Genomic DNA, 16,973 nt, shown 5'->3' with positions numbered 1-16,973 from the left:
TCACAGACTGACTTCCAGGCGCACATGAGCCCTACCAGATGATATATTCCCTTTTGTGAATGCTTAGAAAATATGACACTAGGGAACTAGCAGGCGTAACTAGTTATAGCTGCCAACAGTGACACTCTATCAACATTCTGACGCTATAAACAGTAAAACCAGTTAAAAATAAAAAAAGATGATAGCCTTTGAAATCTTAGCAGATCATAAGAGAGATTTTTAGTCAGCTCTGTCGCACTGGGAGACCTGATTGAGGCTCCCTATAAATAGATAAAATAATTATTAAAAGGGGGGGGGGGGCATGGGATCCCAGAGGCCCCAATAACACCAAGAGAGGCCTATCCTCGTGTGTCGTGGGATAGAGAGTAATACATTAATAAGTGACTGGTCTCTTGGGATCTTTTCTATAATATATATGGTCCCTGGAAGGCCCAGGAGATGTGCAGTCTAAATTAGGCATCTCCTGCACTCTATTTAACCTCTAAAGGATTAAGGCAATTGTTCAACTGAACCAAAATAATAGATGCTATGTGTTTGTCCCACTGTAATTTTAAAAATGTAATGGTTTCTCTTTAAGTGCACCCATACATATTATTTTTTTATTTTAAAGCACAGAAATTGCTTTCTTTTCTTATCCTCTATGTATACTTAACACATCAATAAGTAAATAAAATGGTAAAAATGTGGGGAGAGGTATATTTGTGTGCATAGGGTCTGTAGTGTATATATAGGTGATGTATTGTGTGAAGGGGCTGCAGAGAGTGTGTGTTTAGGGAATGTAGTGTGTGCATATGCGTAGGATATAGTGTGTGCATAGGGGATCCAAAGTGTGTATGTCAGGAATGTTGTGAGTGTGTAGGTGGTACAGTGTGTGTCTACAGAGTATCTATTGTGTGTGTAGGGGATCCAGAGTGTGTGTAGGGAATCTAGTGTGTGTTTAAGGGATGTAGTGTGTGTCTAGAATGTAAGTGGTGTAGTGTGTGTATAAAGGATGTAGTGTGTTTCTGGAATGTAGTTTGAATAAGTGGTGCAGTGTCTTTATAAGGGATGTCGTGACTATATGGGATCTAGTGTGTAGAGGTGTAGTGTGTGAGAGGTTAATTGTTTGTGAGTGGTGCAGTGTGTGTGTGATGGGTGCAGTATTTGTATGTAAGGGGTGCAGTGTGTGTGTGAAGGGTGCAGTGTGTGAATATGTTAGGTGGTATAGGCCAGTATTGTGTGTGGGAGAAGTGAGATGGGATCAAATATATATATATATATTTTTTCTAATTCAAAAATAAGTAAACTTTACACCCTGTTCCAAATTATTATGCAAATTCTATTTAAGTGTCACAAAGATTAAATATTTTGTTTTTCAGTTTAACTCATGGATGGCATTTTGTCTCAGGGCTCTTTTGATCACTGAAAACAATCTCGGACAGCTGTTATAATTAGATTGCCAGGTGAGCCCAATTTAAGGAAAAACTACTAAAGGAGGGTGTTCCACATTATTAAGCAGAGCACCATTTTCATGCAATATGGGGTAGAAAAAGGATCTCTCTGCTGCCGAAAAGAGTGAAATAGTTCAATGCCTTGGACGAGGAAAGAAAACATTAGATATTTCACGAAAACTTAAGCGTGATCATCGCACTATTAAGAGATTTGTGGCTGATTTAGAGCACAGACAGGTTCGTGCAGATAAAGGCACATTGAGGAAGATTTCTGTCAGATCCATGCATCGGATCAAGAAAGCAGCTGCTAAAATACCATTACATAGCAGCAAACATATATTTGAAGCTGCTGGTGCCTCTGGAGTCCCACGGACATTAAGGTGTAGAGTCCTCCAGAGTCTTGCAACTGTGCATAAACCTTCTATTCGGCCACCACTAACCAATGCTCACAAGCAGAAATGGCTGCATTGGGCAGAAAAATACATGAAGTGTCGTGCAACCTTGGATGGTCCAGATGGATGGAGTAGTGGATGGTCACCCTGTTCCAACAAGGCTGCGACGTCAGCAAGGCGGTGGTGGAGTCATGTTTTGGGCCGGAATCATGGGAAGAGAGCTGGTCGGCCCCTTTAGGGTCCCCGAAGGTGTAAAGATGACCTCTGCAAAGTATGTGGAGTTTCTGACTGACCACTTTCTTCCCTGGTACAGAAGGAAGAACTATGCTTTCCGTAATAAAATCATCTTCATGCATGACAATGCACCATCTGATGCTGCAAAGAATACCTCTGCATCAATGGCTGCTATGGGAACAAAAGGAGAGAAAGTCATGGTGTGGCCTCCATCCTCCCCTGACCTCAATCCTATTGAGAACCTTTGGAGCATCCTCAAGCAAAAGATCTATGAGGGTGGGAGGCAGTTTACATCCAAACAGCAGCAATGGGAGGCTATTCTGACATCTTGCAAACAAATTCAAGCAGAAACTGTCCACAAACTCACAAGTTCAATAGATGCAAGACTTGTGAAGCTGCTATCTAATAAGGGGTCCTATGTTAAAATGTAACGTGACCTGTTAAAATGTTTAAAAAGTTAAAATGTTGTTATAAGTTTGATTTGAGTAAATATGCTGCAAACACAACAAAGAACAATTTTCAGTTCTTTACAACCTACAAAGTGTTTTGAAACTTACTGTGCGTAATAATTTGGAACAGTGCATTGTAAGTTTTTTAAGTTTAAAAAAAAAATACTGTTATCATTAGGAGGTTTGTTCAATAAAATTGGAATTGTACTCTTAATAGTTGATAACATGAGAATTATCCGGACTGTTATTTACATCAATTATTTAGGTAAATTAGAAAATTATCATTTGCATAATAATTTGGAACAGGGTGTATATCCCCCCTCCCTTCTTACCTTTGGCCAGGAAGGGGGGACACCACAAGGCCTGGTGATCCGGTGGTGAATGAACTGTAGCCTGTAACTCCTTTGCCAATCCAGCCTGTCGGGTTGTTGCCATGGTAACGGCAGCAATGCTCCGAGCTTGCAATAGGAACTTTCAGAACCCGACTGAGTTGTTGGCTAGAGCCTCTGGGTCGCTCTACCCTCTCCTCACTGCATTGATGTGACTGTGGGCTGGTGAGGGAGAACTTTGATCTCCCCACTGTCTTGTGATAGCACACAGCAAGACCGGCAGGGTGATCCTCTGATATTTGCCCGGTTTGCCCAATAGTCAGTCTGGGCTGAACTCCTTCTCATGCTGATGCTCCAGCATGCTATATATGCCATTTGCACTATGATTGATGCAGCTATCAAAACCCAGTACCGATCACAATTGGCAGGTTGGGAGACACTGTCAGGGTCTTTGCATACCCTGGGGTCTCCTTCTCCAAGCAGGCAGGTTCAGAATCACCATAGCTATGCACAATAGATTTAAAGGGCTGTATGCAGTGTTGCATATTACCTCAAGGTGTTAAACCGTTCTCGAACACCAATCTCAACTCTCCACAGGCTGCATCCAGGTTCTGAAATCTCAGTTTCAGGAAGTCTGGAGTGCAGCTGACACTCTCAGCCAACCATTCAATAATTATTTAACCTCTTGAGGTAAGAGTGCACTAGGGAGCCTCCTGGCACCATAACAGCTTCATTTAGGTTAAGTACATATAGCCTAGTTTACTTTCAGATTTAGTGCTTCCGCATTATGTTGCTCTCAGATGTGGTATTGAAATGGGGTTAATTTTACAGGAGTAGCTCATCTAGCGTGGCCTTATGCCTGGTCTCACGATGCGTAACTTTTACATAATCAAATGGGCTATTATTTAGGCTGTGAAATCACAATGCCATTTAGTAAATAGCAAATAGATTTGCAGGCAATATGAATGCTCACATTCTGGATGGAAGACTTTAACAATTGTCATTATAGCAAGGTTACTCCAGCTGGTAAATAGCAATATTGGTGTACCTTTGATGGGACAAAAATAAAACGCCCCGTTAGGCTCTAGTAAATCAAGAACATAGTTTATTGTGTTGTCTCCAGGACCTATTACACTTGCTTCTGCATTATGCAATTTTTATATTACATGATTTAAATTTTGTTACGCTCATAATACATGCGTCCACATTATATATCATCTATATACACACGTATATATACAAAACATACATTTTCTGCATTTTCTATTATGCAGGAGCCTATTAACATATAACATCAATAGTCCGTTAAAATGTTTTTTCTTTTATTTTATTATCTGAGGCATGTCACTCCAGGCCTGAGCCTTCTTCTTAGCTAACTCCATCCATGACGGTTCTTCAGACGCGGACTGGGTATTTCGTCTGACTGGAGGTTTTTGTTCCTTCTCCGCTGAAAAAGACAAATGTTCAGTTATGGTGGGAAATGTGTGTTACACCATCCACAACATGTTTTACACCACAGGTGAATGGTAAATGTTTTATGAAATGTTTCAACATGTAGAATCCTTATTGAGAAAAACTGTTTAAGAAATGCTTTTACATGTGTTCTTAAAGGGACACTATAGTCACCAGTACAACTACATGTATTCCTGACCCTATAGTGTTAACACGACCATCTAGCCCCCCCTGGGCCCCTCATGCCCCCATAAATATAGTAAAAATCTTACTGTATTCAAGCCAGAAGCTGTAAATCTGCATGCTGTTAATTTCTCTGACATTCCAACCCAGTCAAAAGATATAAAGAGACAAAATAGGCAATACTTTGTCTCTGTATATTTCCTCCACCTGACTTTCTTAGACTCTGGGCAGAGCCTAATTGTCAATCCCGACACCTATCAGGGAATTGGCTCTGTTTATGGGGACCGCGGTATCCTCCATTGACCTCAAAGCTGTACAGGAGTGACAGCTCCTGGCAAAGAGAAACAGACCAAGAAAGATGGCAGCCACCTTGAGGGACAAGTTCAGGTTAGTAAATCTTTGCCTGGACTCCTGGCTATCGGACCCCCAGAGGCGATGTTACCATCGTGTGCCTTTGCGAATTTGGAAAAGATGGTGTCAGTGCCGCTTAAAAGACAGCAATTGGTCTGGAAATAATAGAACACTGTTGAGCTCTCAGTCTAACTGAAATAGTACAACAGCATTAAAGGATTACTCTGCTGTAATTGCTAGGGTGGCAGGAGTAAATTGGCCCCGTTTCCCAGTAATGAGACAACGGTTTGTTCTATTACATGAGTCAACATGGGGTCCTGAGTGGCTGGGTATGTGCATCCGGATTCTGCAGACCTACAGAATCTAGATGCCAATCCCACTGGCCGTTTATAGGATGCAACTCTGTTCATAGAAATAAGCAAGCTGGGAATTCTTATCTGCACTGGCTATTGACGCTCCAGTTACACTGCTGGAGGTTGAATTATACCTCTGACAAAAAGGGATTAAGTGTGGTGCTAAATAGAAACATGCTGCACATACAGACTCCAGGCAATAGCAGCAGATCTAGTATCTGCAGCTACTACAAGCCCTTCATTCTTCCCCAGCACAGTCTCTCACTTGTACTGCAGAATGCCCAATTGAACACTACTCCATGAGAAGCCTTGTGTGCCGTCCACATGTGTGTGCAGATGTCCAATCACAGAATTCTCAATGCGGTATAAGAGTTAATTGAGAAATCTTTGCAAAACAGGTACTTTGAGCAAGTGCTTGCCAGGCAGCTAAGGAAGCCTTATGAAATACTTTCAAGCAAACTGAACAATTTGGAATGTTCCTTAATGTGATGGAAAATAAAAATAATAATAATAATTAAAGAACCTGATTTTTTTCTCAGTAAACTGCATTAGAAAAGAAGACGGATAATTCATACACCTGGATAGTACTGAACTCTTAAACTAGATAATATTCATTTTTTTTTTAGTTCCAGAGACTGCAGGCCACAACATACCAGGTTTTTTTTTTACAAAATTCTGGATTTTAGAGATTGAAATCTGAATAGCAAAATGTAGGCTAAAACAACCAAGAAGCAGCTACAGCCGAAATGATTCCCCCCCTCCCCACCTCCATATTTGCTAATTTAGCCTAAATTACGCCATTCAGATTGAATTCGCTCAAATTCAGAGTTTTGTGAACAAATCCATATGCTTTTAAAATACTGTTGTTGACAAAACGTTGATTTTAAAATGTCAAGCGTCATTTGAGTGAAGCTGTAATTGAGATTTGCTCATTAGAGCGCAGCATCACAGCATCACAGAGCAGCAATTGTAGCGATGAAAAGTTTGCATTGCTTGGATGACTTCCTTACAGAGTCTCATGTTTGCCTTGTTTATTAATTTAATGACTTGCCTGGTGATGCTGTGCACTGTAACTCCAATCCATTGAAGGGCCTTTAACTGTAGCAGGTAACAGTCCATGCTTTCTTGAATTCAGGTAAACCACAGTAACAAAAAAAACAGTGTTGCTATAAATGGTACTAAAAGTACTGCTCACAGCTTGTGATAAACTCGAAATGTTAGGACTATGGGGAACTTAGGGCTTGTGAGGATTTAGGGTTACAGGTAAGGGAATGGACATAAGAAGGTAGGATGATCTGGTTAGATTGTACCTAATATCAAGATCTCATGGACTGTAACTCCAATCAGAGCACCAAGAGTGATGGGAGTTACAGTGCAACGCATTTCCATTGTCCTTGATTAAATGGACAAGCAATATAAATGTGGAACTCTATAAAGTAGCCTTACAAGCAAAGCAAACCTAAAAAATATTAAGCTACTAAACGTTTGCAGCACTTATAGTTAGCCCAAACTAAGTTTTCCGACCTTGCTTCTGGGACAGTTTGTCAAGTCTATACATTGTCACCGAGGACCCGACACCAGGAGGGGGCCCGGCGGCCTGCCCGGTATGTCGCCGGGTTCGAGGCCCCTCAAGTCTGCCCTAAGAGGCAGAGAGCCAGCACAGTCTGCAGCTCCACCGGGTGTGAGCTGCAGACTGTGCATTGTCTTGCGATCTTTGGCCAATCAGAGCGTTGCCGCGGGCCACCCCCTCTGTCACCCCCTCAGTCACTCTGCCACCTGTCACCCCCTGCCTCACTGTGTCACCCCTCCCTTACTGTATCAACCCCTCCCTCCCTCCCTCAGTCACTCTGCCACCTGTCACCCCCTCCCTCACTGTGTCACTCCCTCCCGCCCGCATCCACTATACACACACATACAGGGCCGGTGCAAGGATTTTTGGGTACACAGGCGAAGATGATTTTGGTGCCCCTCTGCCCCCCACCCAACTAAAAGCATATTCACCTGTGTGTCACTTAACCCACCTTTTGTTTCTTATACCCTTTTTTAAATGTCTTACCCCCTTTAGTCTTTATCTTAACCTATTTTTCCCCATTGTGTGTCTTACACCTCCCTTGTGTGTCTCTTACAACCCCCCTTTGTGTATCTTACTCCCACCATCCCCTTTTGTGTGTCTCCTTCTCTCCCAGCCCCTTTGTGTCTTTTACTCTTACCACCAGCCCCTCTGTAACTCTTTTTCCTCTTCTCCAGCCCCTCTGTGTCTCTTTCACTCCCAGCAACTTTGTATTTCCACACCCAGGTCCTTCTGTGTGGCGCTTTCATCCCCAGCCCCTCTGTGAACTTTCTCACCCCAAGCCCATCTTTGTGTCTTTCTCCCCACTCATGTCCCCCCCTGTGTTCCTCTCTCCTCCCCTCCATGTCCATTAGTGTTCCTCCTCCCCCTTACCTGTCTCTATGTGTCCCCCTATTCTCCTTAATGTTCCTATCCCTTCTCTTTTTTTTTTTAATTCTTTTTTTTTTTCAATCTGCAAGTATGCCAGAAGTACAGTTAGCATTTGTTGTAATTCTTTATTTTTGGTGCAAGTAAGATTAACAAACATTCCTGTGGCGCCACAACAGCAGGCACAGGTTAAATAATGCTTACAGGGTCATGGCGATATACATTTGCACATTTTTGTTGTGAAAGAGGATAACATGCTAGTAACACTTATTGTAATACCAGAAACACTGATAAGTAAAATTAACGAGAATCATTGCTAAGAATATCATGTCGCTCTATACTGGGATGCATAACATCTAATAGGTGAGTCTGCGCAGTATGTAACCAAAAAGCAAGAGGTGGCTTGCGTTGTGCAGGTAAAGCTCTAATGGCAGGCTATGTAATATGCATGTACATGCGCCGTGTACTACCACTACCACGCGCTTAATAAGTTAAGTAGTCTCAGGATTAGGAAAGTGCCTCGCGATAGTTATAGAGCCCCATCAGCAGCTACCATTTATGAGAGCTATTTCACATAAAAATAAACAATTGTTACTCAGTTGGGTAATGTCTCGCATGCCTGGTTTGGAGGGAATTATAAGTATGGTAAAACAGGCTTAACTGTGAGTCAAGACCGATAATAGGGAGCGGCTGGGTAAGATCGGCAATTGTGGGTCTGTGTCCTCCGGTGGTAGGGGACTCGCAGCGTGGAAAACAGAGCTGCAGAGGGTTGTTCTGCCCCCTTCAGCCGATGCCCTTGCTGAGTGCTAGCCCAGGGCGTGGATGCGAGGTGAGTCTTAGGGAGTCCATATAGCCCCGTGAGTTCTGTTGGTTGTCGGTGTGTCGGAGACTTGGGTTGGTGCGGTGATCCCACAGGTGTGTTTGCAGTGCCCGTGCCATGAGACCGTCCGGAGCTTCTTGCCCAGTCATCCAATGCCTTGTCTATGTGGTGGTTGGTGTTCGCTTGGCAGTGGGTATGTTTTATGTCGGAATGTACCTGTCAGCCAGACGTGAAATATCTCTGTGTCCGGGTGCCTCGTGGTGCTCCTGGACGCAGGTCCGCCATCTTGTGGGCCTTTGTTTGCCCGGGTCCCGGTTGTGAGGCAGGTGTCTCGCCGGTCAGCCTTAGTTGCTGGGTTCCCGGAATAGTCCGCAGTTTGGGTGCGCCAGTGGTGAGTGCCCTTTTGCTTGGAGGCATAACTGCTGCTGTCGGAGGGGCATGGTGCTGTTTTTTTCCCCACTGGTTCGCGATGCCGTTTGTTGCTGGAAGCCGCCAGATAGTAGCGGTGGATCTGCCCCCGAAGCAGGCGCCGGGTAGCCGGGCGGATCCTTGCCTCCATGTCTCTTAGCGCTTGCCTATAGAGTTGTCTTCGGGAGCTCAGTTTCCCCCAGAGGTAAGTGCTGAACCTCTCGTAAAATTCCCGAGTGTGCTGGGGTGGTTTGGTGATTGCGCGTTTTGTCTTGGTCTGCTGTGGGGCTGCCATCTTGGCTAGGCTCCGATTGCCCTTCATGCTGCGGGGTTTCGTCGCTTGGGCTTTCTGAGGCGTGGGGAAAGTCGTCCCCAGCGAGGACCGGGATGTCCCCCGCCGGTCCATAGGGGGGGGCAGCAGGGCTTTGGTGTTTTCCCGCTTGGGAGCGCTTTCTGGGCCGTCTCTCCCGAACCTCGGGTCTCGCTCTGTAGTAGGCCGCATGGCCGGCGTCTGTTTTTTTTTGTTTTTGTTTTTCGGCGTTCCGGTGTCGGGCAGGTATCTCTGGATAGCTTGCAACCTCCTGTGCCCTTTGCTGGTCACCGTTTGTCGCTAGTGCTGTCAGTTTGCTCGTTTTCATCATTTTTTTGTCAGTTGCTGCAGCAGCTCTAGGATTGTGCGTCCGGCCATCTTGGCTGTCAGGCCCCGCCCCCCAGTTAGCATTTGTTAACAAGTACATTGCAGGTCACAGGTATTAAACATCACAGCAATAGGCAAGCAGACTGATGATTTTTGTTTATATGCACATATGAGAGCTAAAACATTGTGTATCCCTTCTCTTTTAGTGGTCGCCCCCTACCCAAGTGTTCCTTTTCCCTTCCCTCCCCTGTACCTTAGTGCCCCCCTTACTTTTTTTGTTTCTATCTCCCCCCCCCCCCAGTGTTTCTCTACCCTCCCTCTTTTTAGTGTTCTTTCACCCCGTCCCATAGTGTTCTTTCCCCCCTCCCTCATAGTGTTCTTTCCCCCCTACCCCTGTCCCATAGTGTTCTTTCCGAATCAGAATTGGACCATGAAGCGATGAGGGAAGGTTGCTCGGTCTGATGAATCACGTTTTCTTTTAGATCCGATGCATGGCCGGGTCCGTGTGCGCTATTTACCTGGGGAAGAGATGTCAGCAGGATGCACTATAGAAAGAAGGCAGGAAAGCGGAGGTAGTGTTATGCTCTGTTCAATGTTCTGCTGGGACACCTTGGGTCCTGGCATTCATCCAGATGTTACTTGGAAACGTACCACCTACCTAAAGATTATTGCAGACTATGTACCCCGCTTCATGCCAATAGTATTCCCTGATGATAGAGGCCCCTTTCAGCAGCATAATGCACCATGCCACACTGCAAAAAATGTTCAGGAATGGTTTGAGGAACATGACAAAGAGTTCAAGGTGTTGCCTGTCCCCAGATTTCAATCTGATTGAATATCTGTGTTATGCGCTGGAACAACAAAACAAATCCATGGAGGCCGCACACCGCAACTTGCAGGACATAAAGGATCTTATGCTAATGTCTTGGTGCCAGAAACCACAGGACACATTTATACGCAGCGCAGTTGTTTGGCAGCATAATGGACCTACAGGGTATTAGGTAGGTGGATTTATTGTTGTGGCTGATCAGAGTATATAGCCAGCAAGTACAATATCACCAGTTAATAGATTGTATACACTTTATCTATCTTTGCTAAGGCCAACCACAGATGTGTGGTTGCCAGGGTGACAACTTACACAGCATGTGTTTCTGTGCTTTACCCGTAGGTGACTAATCTGCAAATGGTTGGTATCTTTGTGAGCAGGCTTTATTTGTGCCCTACTGGTAAAAAATAGCAACAAGGTTGTAAACGTGTCAGTTATTAGTAGCAGCTTAAAGCTTCAGCAACAGTTTTTGGCAGTTATTTACCACCAGGATTGGAAAGTAACCCGTTTTTGTTTATGTTAAGCACTATTGGTGACAACAGACCCTGTTTGTCATTGTGTACAATCATCATCACAACTATGAACAGGTTAATTGTTACTGATTTCTCATCGCAGATTTTTCCAGTGACCGACAGAACTGCTCAGGTATTAATTTTCTATTTCCAAGAAGGTTGGGTGACACTCTCTCTGCACATATATGGTGTTACTCCACCAACCTATGAACTGTTTTTCCTTACCTCATCCTCCCCTTGTGTTGTATAGAGAAGGAGTGCAAAGAAGAAGTTAAAAGGAATACATGATTTTTTTCCTTACCATTGATAGGATGTGACATTGTGTTCGATCTTTGCCGCTGTTCTTTCACTTCAGCTTTGATTTCTTGTCCATGTAACTCAGGAAGCCCTGGAGCTGCAACTGATGTCTTGTTCTGGACCAAGTCACCTTGAGGCTTTAAAAGAGCCTGGAAGACAAAATTCCTGTTACAAAAATATTTGCATTTTGTAATGAACTATACATTAAATTAGTTTTTTTTTAGTGCTCCATATGTAGGCTAAACAATACTGTATTAAAGGAACACTGCATGTTTATTTTAAAAACTATTTAGTTGATATACCCACAAAGAAAATGTGCATGTATTGTTTCTGTATGACTTCTTTGGGGTATATGGAAAAATAAGAAAGCTAGCAAAATCTGCTGATCTACTGTCTGCAGTCTTTTCAAGCCCTCCTCTCCTTTCACAATAAAGCCAGAAAAATTACCAGCCAGACCGTTCTCATTGAAAAGTCTTAGAGTTGGGAGGTGGAGCCTAAGCCCGCGTGTGAATGGCAGCATAATCCTAGAGCTCTGCCGAGACTCTGCCTAATCCACCGCCATCAATAGCACCTGAGACCCCAAAACATCAACTTCGCCCACTTACTCACACCCTCACCCACGGATACCGCCTCAATACATGGGTGGCGGACGTAAAGTTTGGAATTCCTCCGTTGTGCCCTTCTTCCGCACAAGGCCTGATAAACGCACAACACCATCTTCTGAACATTTCCAATCAGAATCGAAGTCTGACATGACCGCTGCCTCTGACAAAACCTATGTGACAGACGAGCTAGAAAAACAGCTAAACCCCCTAACAGAGGGCATGATGGACCTCGCGGCCTGGACCCACATGGCTGAAAACAAAATGGATGAAATAGTAGAAGTGGTAAATGCACATGACACTGACCTGCAGGACCTAAAGGAACAGCTCCGACTCCTAGAAGAATCCAACGAGGATTTAAGCAATAGTACCCGCCGGAATAACATCCGGGTCCAGGGCGTGCCAGAATCCGTGTCCACCGAACTGCTCCCAAACATGCTGTTATCACACTCACCGCGCACTGAGAGCACCCAGCACCAACCATACCACTCCAAGGGATGTCATAGTGAAAATGCACTTCTACCACATTAAAGACAGACTAATGCACTCTGCCAGAGACACCCCGATAGAGTTTGATGGGGCCCAAATCCAACTGTACCAAGACCTGGCACCGTCTACACGGAAATGGAGAGACCTGCGCCCTCTAATGCAACACCTCACACGCCATGGCCTAAGATACTGGGGGCACGCTTTCAAGCTCATCGTATGGAAAGACAATAAGTTCTTTACTATCACGCAGACCATGGAGACCGCCGCACTACTGGACAAGCTGGTGACCATCGCCCCACAGCTACGACCCCCCACTCTTGCACTGAGGAACCATCCACCCCCAGGAGAACCAACCACAGACCAATTACCCAACCGCTCAGCGGCGCAACCCTCGACCTTGAGAGAAGGCTAAATAAAAAGCCCCTGAACGCCAAAGCTCCTGAACGCAAAAGTTCCTGAATGCAAAAGACTAACACAAAGCACTTCAGAACTGCTTCCGACCATCGTACCGATTATACACCGCCTAACCTGATCGAAAGGGGAGCGCATGGCCGTCCTGCACATCAACTCCTTACTCACTACGAGCACAATGACATTACCAAAATGTATGTCTACTGGACTTGACCACACATGACAACTTTCCAAACTCCTTGACTGCTACCCCACACCACTGTCACCAATTATACCAACACCTCACATGCTAATTCCCACGAAGACCTCTAGACGCTAACCGACCCCTCTTCTACAAGACAAACAACCCGAACAGGGTCTGTTGACAACCCACATTACTACCACGAACCCTCGCAACACCAAACAGGGACTGACACGACACCTGGGAACCGCCTACGACTAACCGCGCACTCTACAATCTGCGAATCCTACAGGCCACACACAAGTCTTGCCCAGCCTCTTACTTCTCATTACCAATGGCACAAAATAGACACCAACAGCCCAGATCTACTGGGTCACACAGCAAGGCAGGGAAGGAGACGTGGCAATGCCACCTCCTGAACCAGAAAACGGAACAAATGGCTTCCTTTTTTTTTCTCTCCATCCCTGTCCAAATCCAGAGCACAGAAAACTCCTACCTATTGAAACCTAATTCAGCACCAAACCACCAAGGAGCAAATTTTTAACAAATTATTGAATTTTTTAAAATTTTATTTATCTATTTTCTTCTTTCTTTTTCTTTCCACCCCTGATCCATTCCAGAGCACGGCAAACTCCTACCTGCTGAAACCTAATTCAGCACCAAACCACCAAGAAGCACATTTTTAAATGTTTTTTGTTTTTGCTCTCCCCTTCCTCTGCCCCCACCCTGGTCATCTCTGCCGGTGACTCCAATCAGTGAATTATGGGCCGACCCATACCTCAGGAGACCACCAACCATACACACCCAGGACAAAATGATCCAACCTCTCACACTTACTTACAAACATACCACATGTTAACCCCTGACTGCTGCGGAGGGGGGGCGAAGTTTTCAAGGGAATATATTTTACAATTTGTTTGTTTAAAATTTTGGAATGCTTCATCAACGTTAGGTTTGTTACAAGCTACCACCTTGTCACTGTACTAACTGATCCCTCTCCCATTCAAACTGTGCATTTGTTTTTAACGGATAGCAACAGCACCACACACATCGACACGACACCTCCACCACCCCCCACATTCAAATCTGACACGGCCCCCCCCCCCACCCACTGCACTCACCACACCCACCTAACATGCATCTCTCAAACGGATTTATAGGATGCAAACGTATGAGACTGTTATGATGGAAACGAGTAACTCTGACTGCTAGCTCTGTGAAACTAATGTAAGTGGAAAAAAAACTCCCTGGCTGTCTGTTGTGAAAGCCAATTAAGTGTAAAAGTACCAATTTCTATTGAAATCAGCACATTTATGAAGAGTAAAAAGTGACAGACTCCAGACACAGAGAACACTTTAGCTTTACACTAGAGAGACCCAGGTATCAATCAATAACTGGGGCATCCCTATGTCAACTATGGTCATATTTATTTAGGGGCCTCAGAGTAACAGATGAGCTGTATGCAACTCTCAAATTAGGAGCAGCATACCGTTCTTTAAATGCAGCTGTGATTATAGGCTTTCTCTACACTGGTCTACACTGGAAAAGTCCACGACTGAGTCTCTCTGCATGCCCCCTGCTGACTGTGATCAGTTCTGTGGTAAGCTAGCTTTAATCACACAGTTTGATTGGCAGGGATCTCCATTTCATGCTGCATTCATACAATAAAGGGTGCTCACTGAGCATTCTGTACTGTGTGAGCTGGGAACTTCTCTGCTGACTTTATGGTTAGAGTTAGTGTAGGGTAGCGGTTAATGTTAGAATTATTGGTAGAGCAGGGTTAGCGATAAGGTTCAGGTTAGTTTAGTGTAGGGTAAGGCTCAGATACCGCGAGAGTGAACTCTAGCCCCACAGGCTAGAGTTCACTCTCCACTGGACCACCAGGGATGGCACATGGCAGCAAGGATCCCACCCCCCCAACATAAGGTAAGAAAGGAGGGGGGATATTTACTAATCTACCCCCACCTCCACCTCCACAATCCCTCCAAACATACAGCACACACACACATACAGCACACAAACAGCACACACACACATACAGCACCCTCACACAAACAGCACCCACACACATACAGCACCCTAACACAAACAGCACCCACACACATACAGCACCCACACAGCACCCTCACACACAGCACCCTCACGCACACAGCACACAAAAAGAACCCACTCACACACAGCATCTGCACACATACAGCACCCTCACACACACAGTACACTAACAGCACCCTTTTAAACACACAGAACCCTCACACACAGCACACTAACAGCACCATCACACACAGTACACTAACAGCACCCTCACAAACACACACACACAGCACCCTCACACACACAGCACACAAACTGCACCCTCACACACAAACAGCACCCTCACAGACAGCACACAAACAACACCCTCACACAAACAGCACCCTCACACAGCACACTAACAGGACCCTAACAAACAAACACACACACAAACACAGCACACTACCAGCACCCTCACACACAGCACACAAACAGCACCTTCACACACAAACAGCACCCTCACACACAGCACACTAGCAGCACCCTCACAAACACACGACACCCACACACAGCACACACACAGCACCCTCACACACACAGCACACAAACAGCACCCACACACATACAGCACACACACATACAGCACCCTCACACACACAGCACACAAGCAGCACCTACACACACACAGCACCCACACACATACAGCACCCACACACATACAGCACATACACAGCACCCTCACGCACACAGCACACAAAAAGAACACACACACACAGCATCTGCACACATACAGCACCCTCACACACACAGCACACATACAGCACCCTCACACACACAGTACACTAACAGCACCCTCACAAATACACACACACAGCACCCTTTTAAACACACAGAACCCTCACACACAACACCCTCACACACAGCACACTAACAGCACCATCACACACAGTACACTAACAGCACCCTCACAAACACACACACACAGCACACAAACTGCACCCTCACACATAAACAGCACCCTCACAGACAGCACACAAACAACACCCTCACACACACAGCACCCTCACACAGCACACTAACAGGACCCTAACAAACACACACACACAAACACCCTCACACACACACACAGCACACTACCAGCACCCTCACACACAGCACACAAACAGCACCCTCACACACAAACAGCACCCTCACACAAAGCACACACACAAACACCCTCAAACACACAGCACACTACCAGCACCCTCACACACAGCACACAAACAGCACCCTCACACACAAACAGCACCCTCACACACAGCACACTAGCAGCACCCTCACAAACACACAACACCCACACACAGCACCCTCACACACAGCACCCTCACACACACATCACTCTAACAGCACCCTCCCACACAGCACCCTCACACAGCACCCTAAGAGCACACACACACAAACACACAGCAGTGTTTATGTGTGTGTGTATAGATATGTATGTATATATATATATATATATATACATACATACATATACACGCGGTGTGTGTTTGTGCTTTAGCATGCACACCCTAATTCAATAGGCTGCGCACGCCTATGTAATAAACCTTACCTTATTTCCAGCGCCTCCCTGATCCGCCTCCTTGCTGACATCATCAGCATTTTTCCCCTTAGGGAAAGCATTGAAATGGCTGAAATCGGCTAGGAGGTGGGGTGGGGGAGGGCCAAACGCCTATAAACACCTCCTCATAGAGATGCATTGAATCAATGCAACTCTATGAGGAAAATTCAGCGTCTCCATGCAGATTGTGAAGACACTGTGCAGCACTGCCACAGAAAGCACCTCCAGTTGCCATCTGAGTAGTGGCCAATGGAGGTATCCCTAGGGGGCAATGAAAGCACTGCCTTTTCTCTGAAAAGACAGTGTTTGAATGAGAATGCCTGCAGGGAATGATTATACTCACCAGAACAACCACATTAAGCCTTAGTTGTTCTGGTGACTATAGTGTCCCTCTAAGGTTAGGTATAAGGTTAGTGTAGGTGCACGGTTAGAGTTTATGTATGTAAGCATTGGTTTAGCGGTTGGGTTGTTGTAGGGTTAGAGGTTAGTATTAACTACTTAAAATGTACAGTATCTCACAGATCCTCAGAGAGTTATTTGCCATGAGGTGCCATGTTGGACCTCCAGTGA

The 16,973-nt window shown here is 45.3% G+C and overlaps 1 protein-coding gene across 5 annotated transcripts in view; it reads right to left on the bottom strand.

Annotated features, from left to right (window-relative positions):
• Positions 1–3,925: 3,925 nt before the first annotated feature.
• Positions 3,926–16,973, bottom strand: part of CRACDL (CRACD like) — a 130,999-nt gene continuing 117,951 nt past the window's right edge. For all 5 annotated transcript variants that reach the window (XM_063458866.1, XM_063458876.1, XM_063458893.1 and 2 more), the window contains 2 exons: positions 11,115–11,259; positions 3,926–4,281 (listed from right to left, as the gene is read on the bottom strand). In XM_063458866.1, the coding sequence (XP_063314936.1) occupies positions 4,157–4,281; positions 11,115–11,259 (270 nt within the window). In that variant the 3' untranslated portion in view covers positions 3,926–4,156. The remainder of the gene's footprint in view (positions 4,282–11,114; positions 11,260–16,973) is intronic.

This window comes from Pelobates fuscus, chromosome 1 (genome assembly GCF_036172605.1).
Source record: "Pelobates fuscus isolate aPelFus1 chromosome 1, aPelFus1.pri, whole genome shotgun sequence".
Lineage (NCBI taxonomy): Eukaryota > Metazoa > Chordata > Amphibia > Anura > Pelobatidae > Pelobates > Pelobates fuscus.
Note: the sequence above shows the minus strand (reverse complement) of the source record. Positions and strands in the feature narration are given on the sequence as shown.